This window comes from Gymnoscopelus braueri (genome assembly GCF_963280865.1).
Source record: "Gymnoscopelus braueri genome assembly, chromosome: 23".
Classification (NCBI taxonomy): Eukaryota; Metazoa; Chordata; class Actinopteri; order Myctophiformes; family Myctophidae; genus Gymnoscopelus; species Gymnoscopelus braueri.
In genome coordinates this window covers 19045471-19064612 of record NC_137625.1, presented here as the reverse complement: position 1 = coordinate 19064612, position 19142 = coordinate 19045471, and the positions used below count along the sequence as shown (strand labels likewise).

The following is a 19142-nucleotide window of genomic DNA, read 5'->3' as shown; positions in this document are numbered from 1 at the left end:
GACAGGTACATGGGCACTGGTCCCTTGAGTATCTTGAAGACCAGGCCCATTGCAAGTTGCTGTACTCTGTCCTCTCTACCCTGAGCCATCCCACCCTAGCATAATGAGCAGGGGTTAGGCGAGTCCTAGGTGTGAGGTTTAGCAGTAACCTGATCCGTTTGTTTTGAGAGGTCTTAAGTTTGGATTTTAATGTCTTTGAGGTGCTAGAGTACCATGCGGTGCATGGTTAGTCAAAACGACATTGGATGAGTGCTCCAGCTAGTGTCCTCAGTGCATTCTTACTGAACAAGGACATCCTGGTCAAAAATCTTGTGATCTGTGTTCTTATTATATTATTAGAGACAAAGATTATGTTTTGGTCATTTCTAATCTCTTTACATGTATATATGTACGTAGAGAAAATGTGTGAGAAAAAAAATAGGAGGAAAAAGCTTTTGTTTGATTTGAGAGTATTTATTTGGACAAAAAACACAAGCCAGAAACACCATCATAAAACTACTCTTGGAAAAATAAACTAAAATAACAGGTGCCAAAACAACAAAACAGTTCTGACAGATAGGAAAGTGCATCAGTGAATTCAGTTTCCCCATAGCGACAATCAACAAGTTCCAGAAATGGAGGAAGAACCACCCTGAAGGCCAATTTATTCTTCGTTGTACAACTGTGTCGCTGAACAGAAATGACAATATCAACTGAAATTGTCGAGTGACATCTGGTTGTCTGACAAAGTAATGACTTAGCCTTAAATCAGACTTCACATACTGCATGGAGTTCTTGATAGTTAGCAGACTTTGTCACATACTGTATGTGGATTTATTGTGTTAGGCCTTGTTAACACAGAATTGTAGTGAATTGTAGTGAAATGCATTATGAGTGGAAATGATTTTGGTTGTGAATGGTCAACTACGGATAGTTTCCCAGTCTGTATGCTTGTTAATGTTGTATGAGCTTGCATACTACAGTCACATTTTGTATGCAAGAAAATTGCTATGTAACAAAACAATTGTTCACAGTGGAGAAATTGTTATACAAAAAAAAAGACAAAGAATGATCAGGTATTTAAAAGAAATACTAAATTGATGCATGTTGACCACAGAGATAAACCATCAGTTGAATGAATGAAAGCTGAAGGCTTAGTTTTCACAAAAGTCACCGGCTGAGCATTCAGTTCCACCCCAAAAAATATTTTTGGGTAGACATTCTGCTGAAGTAGATATTACTCCCAATATATTTTCCCCATTCTGAGAACTAGGTGATCTAATAAAGATAAAATACTTTGAGATTGTTATAGGTCATTTACTTCTGACCTACATTAAACGTCTTGAATTTTAGGTCAAATATTGATGTTTAATCTATGCACAAAAGAAAACACCTTTCATTCATCCCAGAAATATCTGATGATTATGCTTGATTTCATTTTGATAATTTTGCAAGCTGGTGAATAAAAAGAAAAGAAAAAGAAAAATGGAATAGAAAAATGGAAACCAAATGTTGGGGCATTGTAGAAAGTTTTAAATTTGAATCTTTGGCTGAATGCAATAAGGAGCTATACATCTTATTTCTAACTCCTCACAGCTAGTATTGAGTGCTATCTATGCAGGAAGAAATACTCAACCAGATCTGGGCCACAAAGGATTTAAAATTGGTTCTTTTTGCTGCATTTTTAAATAGCAACCTATGAAAAGGTTGACCAACTTGTTAAGAACATTTGTAGAAAACCAACCCAGCTAGTTTTCTGGCAGGGAAAATCACTTCCCTTGAAGTAGACCTCATACAAATTATCCCACTCTTTCCCTATACTATTCCATATTCATTACACAGGACAAAAAGCTTCTTAAAGGATTCACATTGTACAAAATAAAATGGTACAATGTGAAATGGTGTTGTGGTGGTCAGTCTACTTTCAATTTAACCACATTAACCCTAGTGTCCCAATGCCGAGGTGAACATTCAGTGAAAACAGCAGATCTGCAAGGTCAGAAGGGAGATCGGCTATTTTCAGCAGAGAGCTTTGGTGTAGAGGGAAAGAAGCCCTGGGTGACCCCGGTCAATGAAGTTTATAGGTGGTTAAGAAAGTAATTGAAAGTATCTCTGTAATTAAATGTTGCCAGTGGAATATCACTATGCAACATTCCCTGCGTACAGTAGGACTGTACAGTAGTGTGTCTGCGTGAATTGTCTTGTTAATAACAGTGATAGTCGTATCGGCAATATTGTACCGGGGATGATGGAAAATGAGCATACTGAAAAGTCAAACTGGGAGAGAAAATCAACTATGAATATATATATAAAAAAAGAGGCAACATTTATATGAATCAAACCGATGCTGCCCCTGTCATGACACACACAAACTAGCAAAATACAAAAGAAATCCATGTAATAAAATGTTTCACTACAACAATGTGCGTGCTCCATACATGACAGAGGTCGTGTCATTTCATATAAGCAATGCAGTGTGGAAGAATTTATGGGGAAATGTAGTTTGATTGCTAGCAGATCCAAAGACTTCATTAACTTTGTAAATCAGCTCTTCAGTCAATCATTCTGAGCTGAGAAATGAACCAGGTGCAACGAAGCAAAAACATTCAGACACATATGTGTCTCTGGGTCTCAGTCTATGAGCTCATTATCAGCAGTGCATTAGGCACATCATTCTGTCTGGGATCAACTGAACACAGTCCTCTTCTTCACTATATTCTGAAAGGCAAAAAGGAGGAGGTATCTCGAAACGTACAGTACAGTAAGATCTAGCTCGTTTGCAAAGATGCTTGTTTGTGGAAAAATAGTCGTCGTCTATTAATGATTTAAATCCGTTTCAGTATGCCTGCTCTAATGAACATCCTTGCTGACTTTCAGTGTTAATACACCAGCTCGTTTCAACATGGACACAGATGCACACAGACAGATACTCATCTCGGAAAATCACATTTGGTAATCTGGCCTGCACAACCGGTCTGAATAATCTAGCTTGTTGAACACCCCGGGCCGTGACACATGACGAAACAGGGCCCACCTAAGAACACTCAAATGGTGGGCATTGCACTTTTGAAAGGCATTGAAAGGCCTCCAAATTTAAAACAACTGCATAACAGGGCAACCTATTCCAATACATGACCCCCAGGGGAACTGGCAAAGGATGCCTGGGTACAAGGCAGCAACAGCAGGAAAAGACTGAAAAGAAAACCCCTTTAACACAGCCCTTCTTCCTCCATCTTCTCCTTTTTGCTCCATTTCTCTTTCGTCCCTGCCTCTTCCTCTGTTGATCTGTGGTTACTTCAGTGTGCGCCTCAGTCTGCTGATGCCGGGTCTGTGGCCAGGGAACATCTGACGAGGGTCAAACTTAAACCTGGAAAAAGACACGTCTTAGTTCAGGTTATGGGGGACTGAGCAACCAGCCACTAATACTGTATATCGGCCAATATTCAAAAAGATTCTGAAACCCACTTTTCAGCCATATTTTGTCGTCGTATTCTACTGTACCTGCCCATGTTCAGTTGTAATTATTCCCATGAGGACACACACAAGAGTGCAATAAGGAGAAATTAAATGAGTTGCTATGGGACAAACACATTCTCACTCTTGGTGGGACAGACTGGGAGATTGAGTGGAGTGGCGTTAAATACAGTCTATTATTTTCATTATTTTCCTTAAATACCCAAAATAAAGCTCCATGCTAGACTGCAGCAGTAGTGAGAGAAAGCCATGGGAGAACGTACTGAGATCAGATACAGTACAGAGGCCCCAAATGCCGTATTTGATATCCCATTGCTCTCAAAGCTTGGAGTACAATATTTTCATTGCCTGCAATATTGCTACCAGCTGCATGGTATGTGCACGTGACAATAAAGCACCTTGAAACCGTGTTGTGGGGAGAAAGAAAAAGAGAGCAAGAGAGGGGAGGAAAAGGGAAAGCAAAAGAGAGATGGAGGAAGACCGAGAGCAAGAGAGAAAAAAGTGTATCACCAAGTCTGTTGAACAGCTGTTCAGTATCTACACAGTATCACATCCATGAGGTGTCAAGCTTCAATCAGCATCGATTCTTTACAATATTTTCAGCACCCTCTGGTGGACAATTAGATGCACTTGCAGTGCACACTGAACACAGCTACAGTATATGCTGTGTTCTAATCATTTCCATGAATAAATAAAAAATAACTTTTAAGTAGTGAAAATAGCAGATCCACAAGCTTCGCAACGCTGCGCGTAGAACCACTGGTCTACAGTATATTAATATCACAGGGATGAGTGTGTGGACAGGTCAAATTAGTTCCAAGTGTCTCTGTTCCCTTACTAACCATTAAACAAGTGGTTTCCCATCCTGATCATCAGGAACCTCCCACTACGAGGACAGGAAATAAGGTCTATCGATTTCAATACAATTTAAATTAGATTTATATAATTTGTACAAGCTGTACACAGTATACTGTGTTGAACCAAGGGAATGAGCAAGCCCTGACCGCACCGGGGTTGTGCACCGAAAATAGCTGATCTACGTGCAACGCGTTGTGCTGCAATGCGTTGCTAGCTTGTAGATCAGCTATTTTCAGCATGTGACACGATGTGCAACCAAGCATAACTCGGCTTTACCTACCGTGTTTCATACACCCCAGGCGTCCTACAGGACTGCCCAGAGCAGGACTGCAACATCATCAGCCGGTGGTTCATCTTCTCAAGCACTTCCTGGTCGATGGTCTTGGCGATGTTTGTCAGCTGATAGGGGTCTGCTGTTATGTTATAAACCTCGACAAACACCTGGAGAGAAACACGGTGATATCCGTTTTAGCACTCAACTTCTAAACATCTTTACGGCGTGGCTCTCCCATGGCTATAGCCATCTATAAAGAGGATCGGTGTGCGCGTGTCCAGAGCTAATTTCGCAAACCGCTGGACCGATCAACACCAAACATTGTATGACGGCCGCCAGTAGGCTTTTCACGTTTTATACTTTTTAAAATATTATTAAAATGTTTTTTTCATAATTGATATAAGTCAATGGGGCTCCTGTCAGACTGAAAAACAGGCCCAAAGGCTCGCAACATGAAGCCTAAGATCCACATTGGAGCCACACTGTGGCACACCATTCGATATTTTTGTTGAATATGGCTTCTAAGTTTTTTTTTAAAATATACAGCATATTCATATGTTAGTAATGCAGATTATACTTAGTATTTCCAGTATACTGTACATACAATTCAACCTCTAGTTGCAGTTCATACATCCAAACTTGGTCAGAAATATAAATGTTTGTCAATAATGCCCCTGTCAAGTATTTTTCTTGACAGGGTGACACACATGTAGCACTATAGCAGGATGCAATATTAGACTAATTATGCCTTATCATGGCTCATCCTTTTGAACATAGTTTTTATGTATGTTTACAATAATTAGAATTTCTAAGTTACAACATTAATTGCAATTTAAATATTGTAACTTAGTTTTGCCATGTTGTTACAATGTAGGCAGTGATAGAATAAAGGTTGTGTTCTGTGCAAACTTCAAATTATAGAATATGTCATATATTGTTACACACACACGCGCGCGCATGAGAGCTGCCGACGCTGATGCTTTCACGTGCTCTAGTCTATTTACTTCCTACCAATTCTGCTTCCTGCTCTTGCTCAGACAATGGGTCTGTTGTCCAATCAGAGGCTGAGTACAGTCATGAATTATGCAGAGCATTGCGGTTACGTCAGATGTTTATCAGAGCCATTGAAGAGGACGTGATTGGCGTGTCCCTGATGATGCCATGTCACATTTCTTGTCTCACCTGCTTTTTCACAGAGAGGGCGGTCTTAAGGCCAGTTATGAATGTAAAAAATCCATATTAAGGCTTTAGAGCAGGGGTCTTCAACGTTTTTCAGAGAGCAGGGACCCATTAGCTGAGAGAGAGACGAAGCAGGGACCCCCACTGCATATTGTATATAATTGTGTCGCAGATTAAACTTTTTCATAGATAGCTTCATAGACTTGTGTAGCGTTGTGTTCATGTCAATGTATTTTCAGACAGTTAACCACTTAAACCCTCAATACTTAGAAAACTTGTAATTGGTCTGATCTTTCCGCCTGTTAAATTAACAGCTTCCTGCTTCCTTCTTTGATATATTGGGAGTGGCATGTTTGCAAAGACCCTCTTACTTAATCCAAGTGATTCTTTCACACTGACAGAATGAGCCAAAGACAATAGTGTAGGGCGTTTTTAGGACAGACTCCCCCCCCCCCCCCCCACCCAGTTCCATACCTCATTGTCATCAAACTCGCAGTACTGGAGGTTGGCAGAGGAGGCGATGGTGCGCACGCAGGCATATGTGTTATTATAAGAGTCCTCGCACACGCAGTCTGGGAAACACTCCTGGAGAGAGGTGGAAAACAGACTCCTCAGAAGACAAGACGCCTTTGCGACTAGGGGTGGTACAGTTAATCGAGTAATCTATTCATCTATTATAAAAACTAATCAACAATTCCAAAAAATAATCTATTAATAATCCATCCATATTTTGGGGTTGTCATTATAGTTGAAAAGACTTTTTTTAAATTGTGAAGATATCACTTCTATATCACTATTGTTGCACGACTCCATTGTGCTACAAAGTATAAAAGGGGGGGAAAAAAGGAAAACATTATAATAACAATTATATTGTAATTTTATATATATATGTATATCATTGCTGTCTGGCAAAAACCTTGTTTCCACAAAAGTAGTGAAAATAGTAGATCTACAAGCTCACAACAAACGATGCGACACGTTGTGAACTTATACACCTGCTATCTTCACTATTTTGTAGTAGTTAAGTCTGTCTGTGGGTTTTCATAAATGTTGAATCAATGAAAAGTATTAACGAGAGTTTGCGACAAAATAATAACTACATTGGATAACACAGATTATTTTTCCCATTTCCTGAAAAGTAACGGTTTCGGACATACAAGGTTTCCACCTGATAGCGACGATATCATTATTATTAGCATCCGTACCGATACTCCAGGTCCCAGCACAGGACAGGCGGGGTCAGATGTGTTGTGACCCTCTCCCTCATACTCTACCAGGATGTCTGTCCTCCAACTACTGCTGTTCACCTTGCCCTCCTGCTCACATGGACACACACACACACACACACACGCGTGTATTACTACCAAAAATAGCCGATCTATGTAGTAAATCAGGCAAAACTCCTAGCTAAATGTCTAATCCTAACCCTAAACAAATCTTTTTGTAATCATAAAACAACCATTTGTCTTGTGAGGACCAGGAAAATTGTCCACACTTCTCACAATGTCTATTCTCAAATTCTTCTATACTTGTTGGGACATTTGGCCCTCACAAGTATAGTAAGTAATACAAGTACACACACACTGCCCAAATGTGTGTGAAAGATTCATACACATGATTAGCAAAAGAATGACTACAACACAGCTGATATTGTGATCTTATCAGGACAAAACAAAACACATGGAAAGAGATAAAGTGTTGTTGTCACCATGACAGGAAGGAATGACATGCCGTCCATCTGTGTGTTGTTAACGTTGTAGCCTGCCATGTCCAGGATGGTGGGACCCAGGTCAACATTGGCCACCTGCATCTGATAACACAATGGAAAAGACCTTTCTAAGTATAATTCAGTTGAGAAATAAGAAGGCTCAGTTCAGTTTGCGTCCGCAAGAAAGCTGAGCCATAATGTAATCATCATAAAAATGTGTGTGTGTGTTCAAAAATACAAAACCAATGATCCACACACCATCTTGTATGTTCCTACTGTGTATGTTTAATGAAACGTTAACTTTGTTTGTCTAATAAATACACAGTGGGAGCAATGAGCATACAAGAGCTTTACTTTTTTATCCAGCACCTGTCGAAATTTACTTGGATGTGCGAGCAACTGCTGTGTGTGTGTGTGTGTGTGTGTGTGTGTGTGTGTGTGTGTGTGTGTGTGTGTGTGTGTACCTGGCTGGTCTGGTTGGGCTTGATGTTGGGTCCCCTGACCATGAGAGGAACTTTGATGTCAAACTCATACAGCTGTCTCTTATCAAGAGGAAGAGAGAACTGACCTGTGAGAAGAGAGACACAACATAAAGAAAAGACCAGGTAAAATGATAAAGGAGAGCAAGACAAAGTGATCCGTGTGTGTGTGTGTGATTAACATCAGAGTATGTGTGTACGTGAGAGTTCCAGAGAGCGTACCTGTGTGGTATCCGTTATCAGAGGTGAAGAAGATGTACGTGTTGTCCAGTTCACCTCTGAGCTCTAAACTCTTTACCACTTTCTCAACCAAGTCATCTACTGACAACAGCGTGCGCCACCTGCGGGAAGGGAGGACACAATGCAACAATTCTGCAATGACGTGAGTCGTTCCATTTCTCCGCGCATCTCAAACTCACATACTGTATGTGAATTTTGTCAGTGTATTCCTGGAGGGCTAATTCTGATGCAATTTACAATTTAGGGTATCTAGCAGATGCTCTTATCCAGAGCGACTTACAAAGCACAAGATCAGAGTAATGGCAGGTTCACAATGCACGATTTTTGCATCTTTGATATTTGATATCCGACATGTTTGATATTTGATATCTGACATGTTTGATATTTGGCACTGTCGCCCACTGGAAATCATACAGTATGAACGGCGTTGCGACCAGATCCCCGAGCAGATCCGTGCTACTGCCAATGAGAGCACAGGAAAGCTGTTGTATTATATGTAAGAAGTGGTGCAAGTGAAGTCTAGATCTATGTCAGTAAGTGATGGAAGAGGATTTGAGAGGAATTAAAACACTTTTATTTCCAAAACAAAGCATACATCCTGCTACAAACTATTTGAGTTAACCCATTCAATCCAGGAACGCATCGGTGTCATTTTAGATTTGATATGGGGGTCGGCGGCCAAATACATATCATTTTGGGGGTCCTTGACATGAAAAAGTTTGAGAACCACTGATATAGAAACATTAACAGTTTTTCAGAAACCTGTTAGGATTCAGAAGGCATTTGTAGATGCGTCCCCGGATTGAATGGGTTGAACCAGGGGTTTTCAACTGATTTTGACCCAGGGACCACCATCCTGACTAAGAGCAACCTGGGGACCACCACTATTGTGCGTGGTGGGTCCATCATAGACCCACCCCACACAATAGTGGTGGGGGGTTCATGCACCACAGGGAGCTGGAGAAAATAGCTATAATATCAATATAATATCTAATAAAATACAGTGATTTTGTTTGAATATGATGGAATAAGGATGACTGTGATTATGGTAAGCTCACATTTCATATTACACATACAATACAGTAAGAACTCCTGTAAGTTATTAAAAGTTACGTTTTTTTTTATGCATGGCCAGGGACCACCTGCAATACCACCGGTTGAAAACCCCTGGGTTAAACCGTGGAGGATTAATGAGGGATGAAGGAGAAGAGCAAAGTGCACAAAGGAGTCAGACTGACCTTTTCCTGAAGGCGTCGTCCAGGAAGTCCACAGAGGAGTTGGTCATGGGCGTTTTGGCCTGCCTGATCAACCAGTGTTTGTCCTGGAGGAAGTAAACAGAGCAAGTAGGGAATAAACTAGGGGTGTGAGCTTGAAGATCTTCTATTTTTGGCGAAACGTTCCCCCCAGAATAGGGATGCCGGGGTTTCAAGCAGTTAGAAAATAGAATAAGTAGACCTATACCTTGCCATGAATGTCGAAGTTGGGGTCCCTGGGAGCCTTAGTGTTGCTGAACATGTCCTGGTACTGAGGGGCCGCTGTCCAGGGGGAGTGGGGGGCCGGCGTGGATATCATCATAAAGAAAGGCCTGTAGTTGGACTTATACTGGAGGAAATCCAGAGACATGTTGGCCTGAGAGACAGAGGGAGGGTGGATAGAGAGGAAGAGAATCTAATCAAAGTAGGCTCATTTCTACCTATAATCTGTGTACATGTATACCTAAACCCATTTGAAAAGAATCGTGAAAATGTGTGCAAATCTTTGAATATATAAACTTTTATTTAACTCAAATCTCAAATCTTTGCTTCTGGGGGTCCCTGGAACAAAATATTTTGAGATGGGGGGGGGGGGGGTCCGCGGCCAAATACATATCATTTTGGGAGGTCCTTGACATGAAAAACGTTTGAGAACCACTGATATTATAGCAACAGTTTTTTTGGAAAAGAAATGTTAGGATTTAGAAGACATTTATAGAAACCCCCAGAAGCAAAGATTAGAGTAAAAAATTAAAAAAAAAACACATATTTTTCAAAGATTTGCACAAATCTTCACGATTTTTCAAAAAAAAAAAAGCTGATCTACAAGCTCGTAGCGTGGTACTCAGTGCCGCCCTATGAGCTTGTATATCTGCTATTTTTGAATAGCCCAAAGTATAAAATAATGGTTATAGAATTGTATACAATGGATTGAATGGGTTAAGATATTTTGTGGGCAATACGCTCTCTATAAAGAATGGAAAAATAGCAACAGTAACAAAACAAAGTCAATGTGAAAGTGTAGTTTATTAATGTTTATCAGTCATCTCACCAGAACATCTGTCAGGTAATCTTTGCTGTAGTCGGCACCGTGTTTCTGGGCCTTTCCATTGATTGAAAGGGTGTAGTTGTAATATTTTGAGTTCCGCTCCTGCAAACGCAGAAATATACATTAATACAATGCAAAACATTACAGATTGTGTTAGAGCCAGTCGCGTTTGCTTTTTTTTTTTACAAGACAAATTTCCTTTGCTTCATTCATACAAGGCTTCATTCCTACAAGGCATTAATCACCAAATCCAAGTTTGGTCTTAATTAAATTAATCAGCAATATCAATACTGGGTTTACATACCTTTGTGTGTTCTATTGTAAATTCTATTGTATTTATACAATAGATAGTATTTATATACATTTAGTGTCTGGCACGACTGTCCATTGTGCAAATAGGTGCTCTGCAGTCATGAGCTTTGCCTTGTTAAGAGTGGCATGGGAGGTGCATCTCTAGGGTTAGGATGTAATTTCGGCACCCATCATCAGTAGTGTGCCTTTGAATCAGTGGGTGTTTCGCCCTTTCAACACTATACACCCTAATCAAAGGCAGCCAGCTACAGGGTGATCAAGTCTGAGCTTGTGTCCCTTACACAATCATTCTTGAGATTCACCAAGCTGTTTAAATGGCAGACATACCATTTCATTTCTAGTTCTGCAGGCATCTAGATCTAGAACTCACAATTGAATTTAATCGATTTTACACAATTCTATAAAGTAGAGGTGTGGAAATGTATCGATTATAAGATGCATCGTGATGCAGGCGTGGACGATTCTGCTTCGATGCACTGACATTCACTAATCCAATGTAGCCTAATAAGGTTTATTTTCTAAATCACTAGGCAACATGCTAGGCCAACGCTATTGAAGAGATATGAGGGTAGGCTGAGATCTGCAACAAGACACTCCCAGTATTTTGAAAGTAGACATCTGGGCACATTTCTCAGTTCACTACACAGTAAAATTCTCCCCTTACTCAAAACGTCATGGCCTACTCTAGATTTTAGAAGTGTCCTGTATACAGAAATATTTAATGTCAGTTTGATTCTTGAGTAGTAATTTATTTTATATGCATTTTGTTTATTTGTAAAATTACAGACATTAACACAATGATATGCATGCCCCTGACTGGGGGACCTTGGCCTGGACCGCTGGCATAGTGGTCCAGGCGCCTAGGCTCCAAAGCAGCCTGACAGCGCGTCGCGGGTTTGAGTCCCGATCCCGACAGCCTTTGCCTCATCTCTCTCCCTATTTCCCCTCAGACTACTTTCAGAATCAGAATCAGAATCAGTTTTATTGTCACATCACAGGTTTACAAGGTAAAGAAGTGGGTGAAATTCGTTTTTGTACATCGTTCCCATCGCAACGTTAATTTCCATAGAAAGAAGAGGGGGGGGGGGGGGGAGAAGAAGAGGGGTGGGGGGCAAGGGGGAAGGAGATCAAAACAAGAGAGCAACAGAAGGCCAGGCAAGTTATCTACATATTTACAAAGTACCTGAGATAATAAAAAACTAAGGTGCCTGAGCATAGCAGCAATGTATGTATACTGTGCATGTTATACTTATACTGTGCATGATATACATATGGACGTTAAGGTGCTTAGAGAAAAAAAGCACAATAAAAAAGACAAAAAAAGTCAGTGCGTTATACATGGGATTAAGGTGCAAAAGGTCAGTGCGTGTCCACCTAGGGTGGACTGACCCTAGTATAATCCGCAAGTAGCTCCATGAGGGAGTGCAGCAAAAAAGTCATTTGTACCTGGTGTAGTCCACAGGTGTGTCCGAGGGGGAGCTAAGTCCAAGTCATTGTCCCTGGTATAATCCACAGGTGTGTTCAGGAAGAGCCAGAAAGGTTTTGCACCGCCTGCTGTCAGGCTGCTGAGCAAGGCTTATGCCTCATTCAGCATCCTGACAGCAGCTGGATTAAAACTACACCTGGTGGTGGAACTCTTGATACTGCGGTAGAGCCCCTTGCCCGGTCGCGGTCGTTGTAGGGGTTTGAACAGTCTGTGACTTGGGTGGTGCTTGTCCTTGATGATGCGCTTGGCTTTGACCACGCACCGCTTTTTGTACAGTTCCTGGAGCGCTGGGAGCTCGATTCTCGCTGTAGGCTGGTCTTTTCTCGGGCAGTGCAGTTCCCGTACCAGGCCGTGACACAGCCTGTTAGGATGCCTTCAACCGAACTGTTGTAATACAGCCTGAGGATGCGACGTCCTACTCCGAGCTTCTTCAGGCGGCGGAGCCAGTACAGTCGCTGCTGAGCCTTTTTCCTCACGTGTGTGGTGTGCGTCTCCCATTTGAGGTCCTCCTCGATGTGTACTCCGAGGAACTTGAACTCGCTGACCCTTTCCACTGCAGCACCGTCGATGAGGATGGGCGCATGGTCTCTCCGCGGCCTCCTGAAGTCCACGATCAGTTCTTTGGTCTTGTCGACGTTAAGAGAGAGGTTGTTCTCCCTGCACCAGCGTGCCAGTGAGTTGATCTCCTCTCTATAGTCAGACTCGTCGTTGTTGACGATTCGGCCTATCACTGTCGTGTCGTCCGCGTACTTTATGATGGTGTTGGAGACATGTGTGGCTGACTGGCTGTGCAGTCATACGTGTACAGGGAGTAAAGGAGAGGGCTCAGCACGCATCCCTGGGGTGCTCCGGTGTTGAGGGTCAGGGGGTCGGATGTGATGCTGCCCATTCTCACCACCTGATGTCGGTTGGACAAGAAGTCCTGTATCCAGTCGCACATGCTTGGGTGTAGCCCTAGGTCTCTGAGCTTTTTGTCAAGTATTGCTGGGACAATGGTGTTGAATGCCGAGCTGTAGTCCACGAACAGCATACGTACATATTTGTCCTTCAGCAGCTTGTTGTCCATGTGCGAGAGGACGGTGTGGAGAGCCATGGCAATAGCGTCGTCGGTGGATCTGTTTTGTACTTTCCTATCAATACAGGCATAAAAACAAAAAGACTGGGGGACCTGGGAACCAAGAACTACACCATCTTTGTGTCCATACTTTTGAGTTCCAAATAGAAAAAGCTTGATGAACCTTTGACAAGCTCTTAGGTCATGAGCCTAGCTGTAACTCACGTGTGTTTATACAGAAGTCAACGGTACAAATGAGGTAGTCTGTGGTCATATTTATGACTGAGACCTGACCTCTTGTCTTGTCTATATAATGTCCTGACTGAGGGAGTCAGTCGTATAGCATGTACAGTATTTCAAGTCTAAGTTTAGCATGTCTGTCGGACTACTTCCACATGCAGAAAGCAGAACAAATTGAGCGGACTCATATGACTGCACTATAACTTATGACAAAGTGGTCACAGATCACCATACCAGATAAAGATGCAGTATGCATAACAATGCTACAAAAGCATGGATAATACTACATACTAGGGCTGGGCGATATGGACATTATCTAATATTACGATTTTTTTTTAAATAAAATACCTCGATATTGATATTGTGATAATATTGTGATGACAATATCAATTCTGTTTTTCTTATTGAAAACAAAAACAGCGAAACTAGCCAATCTACAAGGTCACAACGCGTTGTAGATTTTTTTTTGCTTATGTTTTGAGTCACACGTGCACTGAGCCATGCCACCCAGTGGTGTGTTCTACCGTGTCCCGCTGTATACGCCGTGTACAGTGTAGATTTTTGGGGGGAAAAGCGTATACAGTCTACTAACCATTTCATCCATTGAAAACGCGCTAGCGTATACCCACGACCATGCGCATCTCGTGCAGGGAATGATTATAGTATACCTCCGGAAAAAAACCTAGACCACAACACTGATGCCACCCTCTTCCCCAGGTTTACATGTGATGCCCACATTGGACACCAAGCAGAAGGAATGTCTGGCAGTGTTTGTTGGCATTATAAAACTGTCATCAAGCTTAATGAGATTGAATCTGTAATCTCCTTGCTCTTTAGCTCCTCTTTCATGCCTATTTCGTTTGTATTACCCCACAAGGTAAAAGGACCTTAAGCATGAGGAGGTGACATCAAGGTTAATGTGCCGTTTACTCTTACCAGTCCAACCCAGTAGTCCCAGCCCAAGGGGACATGCTCCACACCTCCAGCATCTGGGTTCCCATACTAGAACGAACACACACACACACACACACACACACACACACACACACACACACACACACACACACACACACACACACACACACACACACACACACACACACACACACACACACACACACACACACACACACACACACACACACACACACACACACACACACACACACACACACACACACACGTCAGTTCTCGTTTCCATTAGACCATGACTCATGTCATCACAATGGTATACTGGGAGTACATCTTATGACTTTGTGATCAGATCTTATGACAGGCTGCTTGTTAAACATTCCACCCACACTGAAGTCAAACACTACATTGTTATATCAAGTGTTGCAACCTGATTTGAATCACTGAATTCTAAAACTCAATCAACCACTAACCACAAGGACAAATTCTGATCATTGGACTATTGTGAGAAAATACTACTTTGCCAAACCACTAGGAATTTATATTGTGTACCAGCTTCCATGCGCTCTATATATTCAGCCCAGGTTATTTGCTGACATGTACTGTATATAATAAGCACTGTTGGATGACTCTGACTGTGAACATAAATACTGATTAGAGGTAGAGAATGCACATAGACCGAGTGACACACACATATTTCTATCCTGTTTCTGTAAGCTTGTATTTTTAACCCTGCAAGCAGCAAGTCACTAAGGATGGCTGTCGGCCAGTACTGGAGGTTGGTCTGCCTGTCCACCACTTTGCTACCACCAAGCAACATATCTTTAAAACTACATGGTGGAATGCCATGTAAATGGCGCCTTCAGCCCTCTCCAAAAACCGAATGGGTGGATTACCGTGAAACTTGCTGAGTGCTTTCATGCTCCCTGGAGGATGAAGCTACAGTAAATATTTTGAGTGACTCCATGGCCTTTCTTCTAGCACCTCATTCAGTGAATTTTAAATGTGTTATTCTTATATACAAATTACATTAAATCTGCCCCTAATATCCATTGGCATCTTTTGGTTCCCATTGGTAGCCCCACAAGTGAGACTTTCATCGGTTCGAACTACTTTGTTCCGGTTGGTGTAAAGGGCAGCACTGCCTTGAAGAGCTGCTAGCGGGGGTTTCACTGTGTTCACACACTAGCAGCAAATAAGCAACAGCCTACAAGTTATTTTGAATGGAAGCCAGCGACATGGAAGCTACAAAGTGAAACAATGTTGAGCTGACCTCAACTTTTTTCAGTCCAATGATGCAGTGAGGCATCAAACAATTAAACCGTAAGTTTTTGCTTCAGAAATGTCCACTCCCCTTCTCCCTCCACAATTCCTGCAACATTCCCTGATGTTTATCCAACAATTGACTCAAATATTCTGTTAAAGTTGTACAATGCAGAATCACAAATAACGATTTTTAGCAACCTCTGCTGGTCACTACCGTCACTGCATACAATTTCCCTAGTCCTCGATTACCCAGAATTCCATTCGTTTTCACCGGAAGCCGGAAGCGTTTCAAAAAGCGATCTTTTAATTGTTTTATACTATCTACGGATCGTTTCTCTTAGCCAGTGGAGCATTAGTTACCATGAGCTGTGCTTTCTTTTTCTGTTCTTTTTCGATCTTCCAATCCTACATTATCTTAAAATCAGCGTGAGGTTCCTTTTTGTTAATAGCGCGGTAGTTCCTGGCCAAACAGGAAACCGTTGCGGTAGTTCCTGAGGACGTCGGCCACGACGTCATGACGTTGGCCAGGAACGTCATTTTCCCGGGAAAGTCCCCCCCGTACACGTTCAATAGAAAATATATAAATAAAAGGCTTCCGGGGGTGAAATTCACGGAGTGGGTGTTGTGAAACTTTTGCCACTCGCAAAAGATATACAATTTAACTTTAGTTTTGTTGAAAACGTTACCTAGTATTACTTTAAGTTTGGTAGCATTTTAAAGACTATGAGAAAAATGTAAACAACCTACAGTAAAATGTGAATATCTGTCTAAGTCCATTAACTCTTTCACTGCCAGACTTATTTCAGACTGTGTCTCTGCACTGCCAGGAAAAAGGTGCATTTTTCCTCTGTTTGTTTTTTAACATTGAAGTGAATGGAGCAGCAATTTTTTGGATAGTGTTATCTCCTAGTTCCTTTGAGATAAACCAAAAAAATATATATACCAAAATAATTCAGAAAAATTAAAAAAAATAAAAAAATTTTTTTTCATATTTTCGTCTTTCCGTCATTGGCCATGATAGCCATAGAGCCATCGGACGGGAATTCCCGTTTTTGGCAGTTAAAGAGTTAACAGGAAAATTAGCTGTTTATATACGTTATACTGTATGGCCAAAGCTGTTAATTTGGGGGGGAAAGCAAGGTGAAGTGTCCAACTCCCTCACCTCGTTCAGGTATTTCCCTGCAAAGAAGGTCTGGTAGCCTGCATAGTTCTGGAGTAAGGCGGGGAAGGTCTGAGGCTCCTGGCTCTTCTGCCAATCCTTGCTGCTGCAGTTCCCCTCTAGCGTGTTGTTGATGACATGGTGGTTGTGGGGATATTTCCCTGTCAGTATGCTGGCTCGACTGGGGCAACACAGCGGGCTGGCGACGAACTGGGAGAGAGAGACGAGACGAGGAGAAACAAAACCGAGGGCGAAAAGAGATAGAAGGGGAGGATATAACAAAATATGGGGTCAGTTTAAGGCACAGTGTCTTTTGTTTACCTAACTTGACCTCCCACCCAGGATTATCTTATCTACTCTCTGCCTCCTCTGTCATACAGGCTTAGTTGGGACAGAGAGAGGAGAACAGAAGGAAAGAATGAATAGTTTATGAGATACAGCGTGTAGGGTTGTTGTCACAGGCTATTGGATAATTAAGAAAGGGCTTTAGAACAAACTGGGCTGTGGCTTTTGATGAGGCATTAGGTTTTTCACACAGCATGCATGTTCAAGCGGGTCCACACACACACACACAACAAAATGTTCTGTCTTATGTCAAAGTCCAAGAAGAAACTGCAGGGAGCTGATCTCCTGCCGTCTTTTACAGATAAGGCACTGCAGGAAATCGGCTATGTCACCAGAAAAGCAGGATCAATAGTCTCTTGTCTTTAGCCTGTCAGTGGTTGATCATTGATTATAGGGACAATGACGATTGCAATGTTGAGGATGATGATGGTACTACTTACAGCATTGGTGAACGAAATCCCTGCATCCCCGATGAGCTTTTTTGTCTTGTTCAATGGAGACTGAAATAAATCGATATGAAAGGGCAGAGTCAGAATATGTGTACCTCCTCAACAACCAAGGTGCCAACTCAAGTAGGCCAACCATTATTGCTCTTCAGCAACTCCCACACCATTTAATAAGGGTCTGATAAAAATTCCGAGGAGATAATATATAGGTTCATTGACAAACATACACATCCAGGTCAAAGTAATATGGTACGGTAAGATTGAATAATAAAAATACGTCCAAGTTCAAACAGGAATGTGAAAGCTATTCCCTCAAACAAATCACAATAGATTTTGTGTGATAGTAGCCTTGGATCAAGAGTTAGACCATCATAGATGTATTTTACCGATACCCGATAAAATACATATGATAGTCTTGATCCAAGGGCAAGGCTAGTGTGATGCCCCTGACAAAGTCTTAACCTACCCCCCCCCCTCCCCTCCTCCTAAAACTGTCTATTGTACATATTTCTTGTCTTTCATACCAGTAACCTGTAAGCTGATTGTATGACGTTCTGCATAGTAGTGTATATTTGTATGTCTTCTTCAATGTCATCATGATTGGAGTGCACAGGGATCTCATTTTAAATAAGCCACTGTGCTTTTATCACGAGCGATCCAGTTTAGAGGACCTTGTATTGTGAATTGTACTTGCATGTACTGTTTCCATGTCTTTCTAAATAAAGTATTCAATCAATCAATCTATTGCATTGGTTCTCAAAGTGGGGTCCAGGGATCCCCAGGGGTCCTTGGGGGGGTTCCAGGGGGTCCCCAGCAAAAGTAGTTAATACAGCATCACGATCATTTTAACCACTTCATCCATTTATGTTGGCTATTGAAAAATAGCAGATCTACAAATATCTGCTCTTTTTCAATAGCCAACATATACATGGATAAAGTGGTTAAAATGCTAAGGCTAGTGTGATAGTAGAGATCAATCGATTCTATTGGATGATGTAGAGACATCCGACCAAACTTTAGACCAGATTAAGAACTATAGATGCGTGATCGGAGTCCGTTTCACTCACCAGACCTCCAATGGCAATATCCAAGTCATCCGTCAGGATCAGAACAATGTTGGGTCTGTGGTAAGACCTGGCAACAACAACACCCCCCCTCAGGTTAGTCAACACAGTGACGCAGAGGAAGAAAAGAGAAAATAAGTGCATTTTCAGCACCGAATGCAGAAACAACCGAAGCGGTGTCTTTTCGTCTCAGCTCTTTGACGCACCGATGAGACAGATTAATGTTATAAAATAGTCCCTACGACAGCGGACTGAAGACAAATGAAGGAAGGACGGCCTTTTTTGCTTCCATAAACAGCACTTCCCTGCTTCCTGGTCATGTGCTGCCTGGCTACGGAAGCCCCAGTCAGCTGATCTGTAGGAGGA

The 19142-nt window shown here is 41.8% G+C and overlaps 1 protein-coding gene across 1 annotated transcript; it reads right to left on the bottom strand.

Moving 5' to 3' along the window:
* Positions 1 to 432: 432 nt before the first annotated feature.
* On the bottom strand, positions 433 to 19085 carry gnsa (glucosamine (N-acetyl)-6-sulfatase a). The gene is made up of 14 exons (XM_080420644.1): positions 18780 to 19085; positions 17707 to 17766; positions 16925 to 17131; positions 14521 to 14586; positions 10496 to 10594; positions 9653 to 9820; positions 9430 to 9512; positions 8174 to 8292; positions 7937 to 8040; positions 7473 to 7574; positions 6970 to 7080; positions 6239 to 6349; positions 4592 to 4752; positions 433 to 3346 (listed from the first exon to the last, which is right to left on the bottom strand). Exons 1-14 carry the CDS (start codon positions 18918 to 18920, stop codon positions 3271 to 3273), a joined length of 1608 nt encoding a protein of 535 aa, XP_080276770.1. The 5' UTR covers positions 18921 to 19085; the 3' UTR covers positions 433 to 3270.
* Positions 19086 to 19142: the final 57 nt, after the last annotated feature.

What these genes read in the sequence shown, in the direction of transcription:
- gnsa (XM_080420644.1), bottom strand. Translation starts at nt 18,920, where the DNA reads ATGCACTTATTTTCTCTTTTCTTCCTCTGCGTCACTGTGTTGACTAAC. An exon ending in GGGACTACTGGGTTGGACTG is followed by an intron (nt 10,595 to 14,520) that starts GTAAGAGTAAAC and finishes CTGCGTTTGCAG; the next exon opens with GAGCGGAACTCAAAATATTA. An exon ending in ACTTCGACATTCATGGCAAG is followed by an intron (nt 9,513 to 9,652) that starts GTATAGGTCTAC and finishes TACTTCCTCCAG; the next exon opens with GACAAACACTGGTTGATCAG.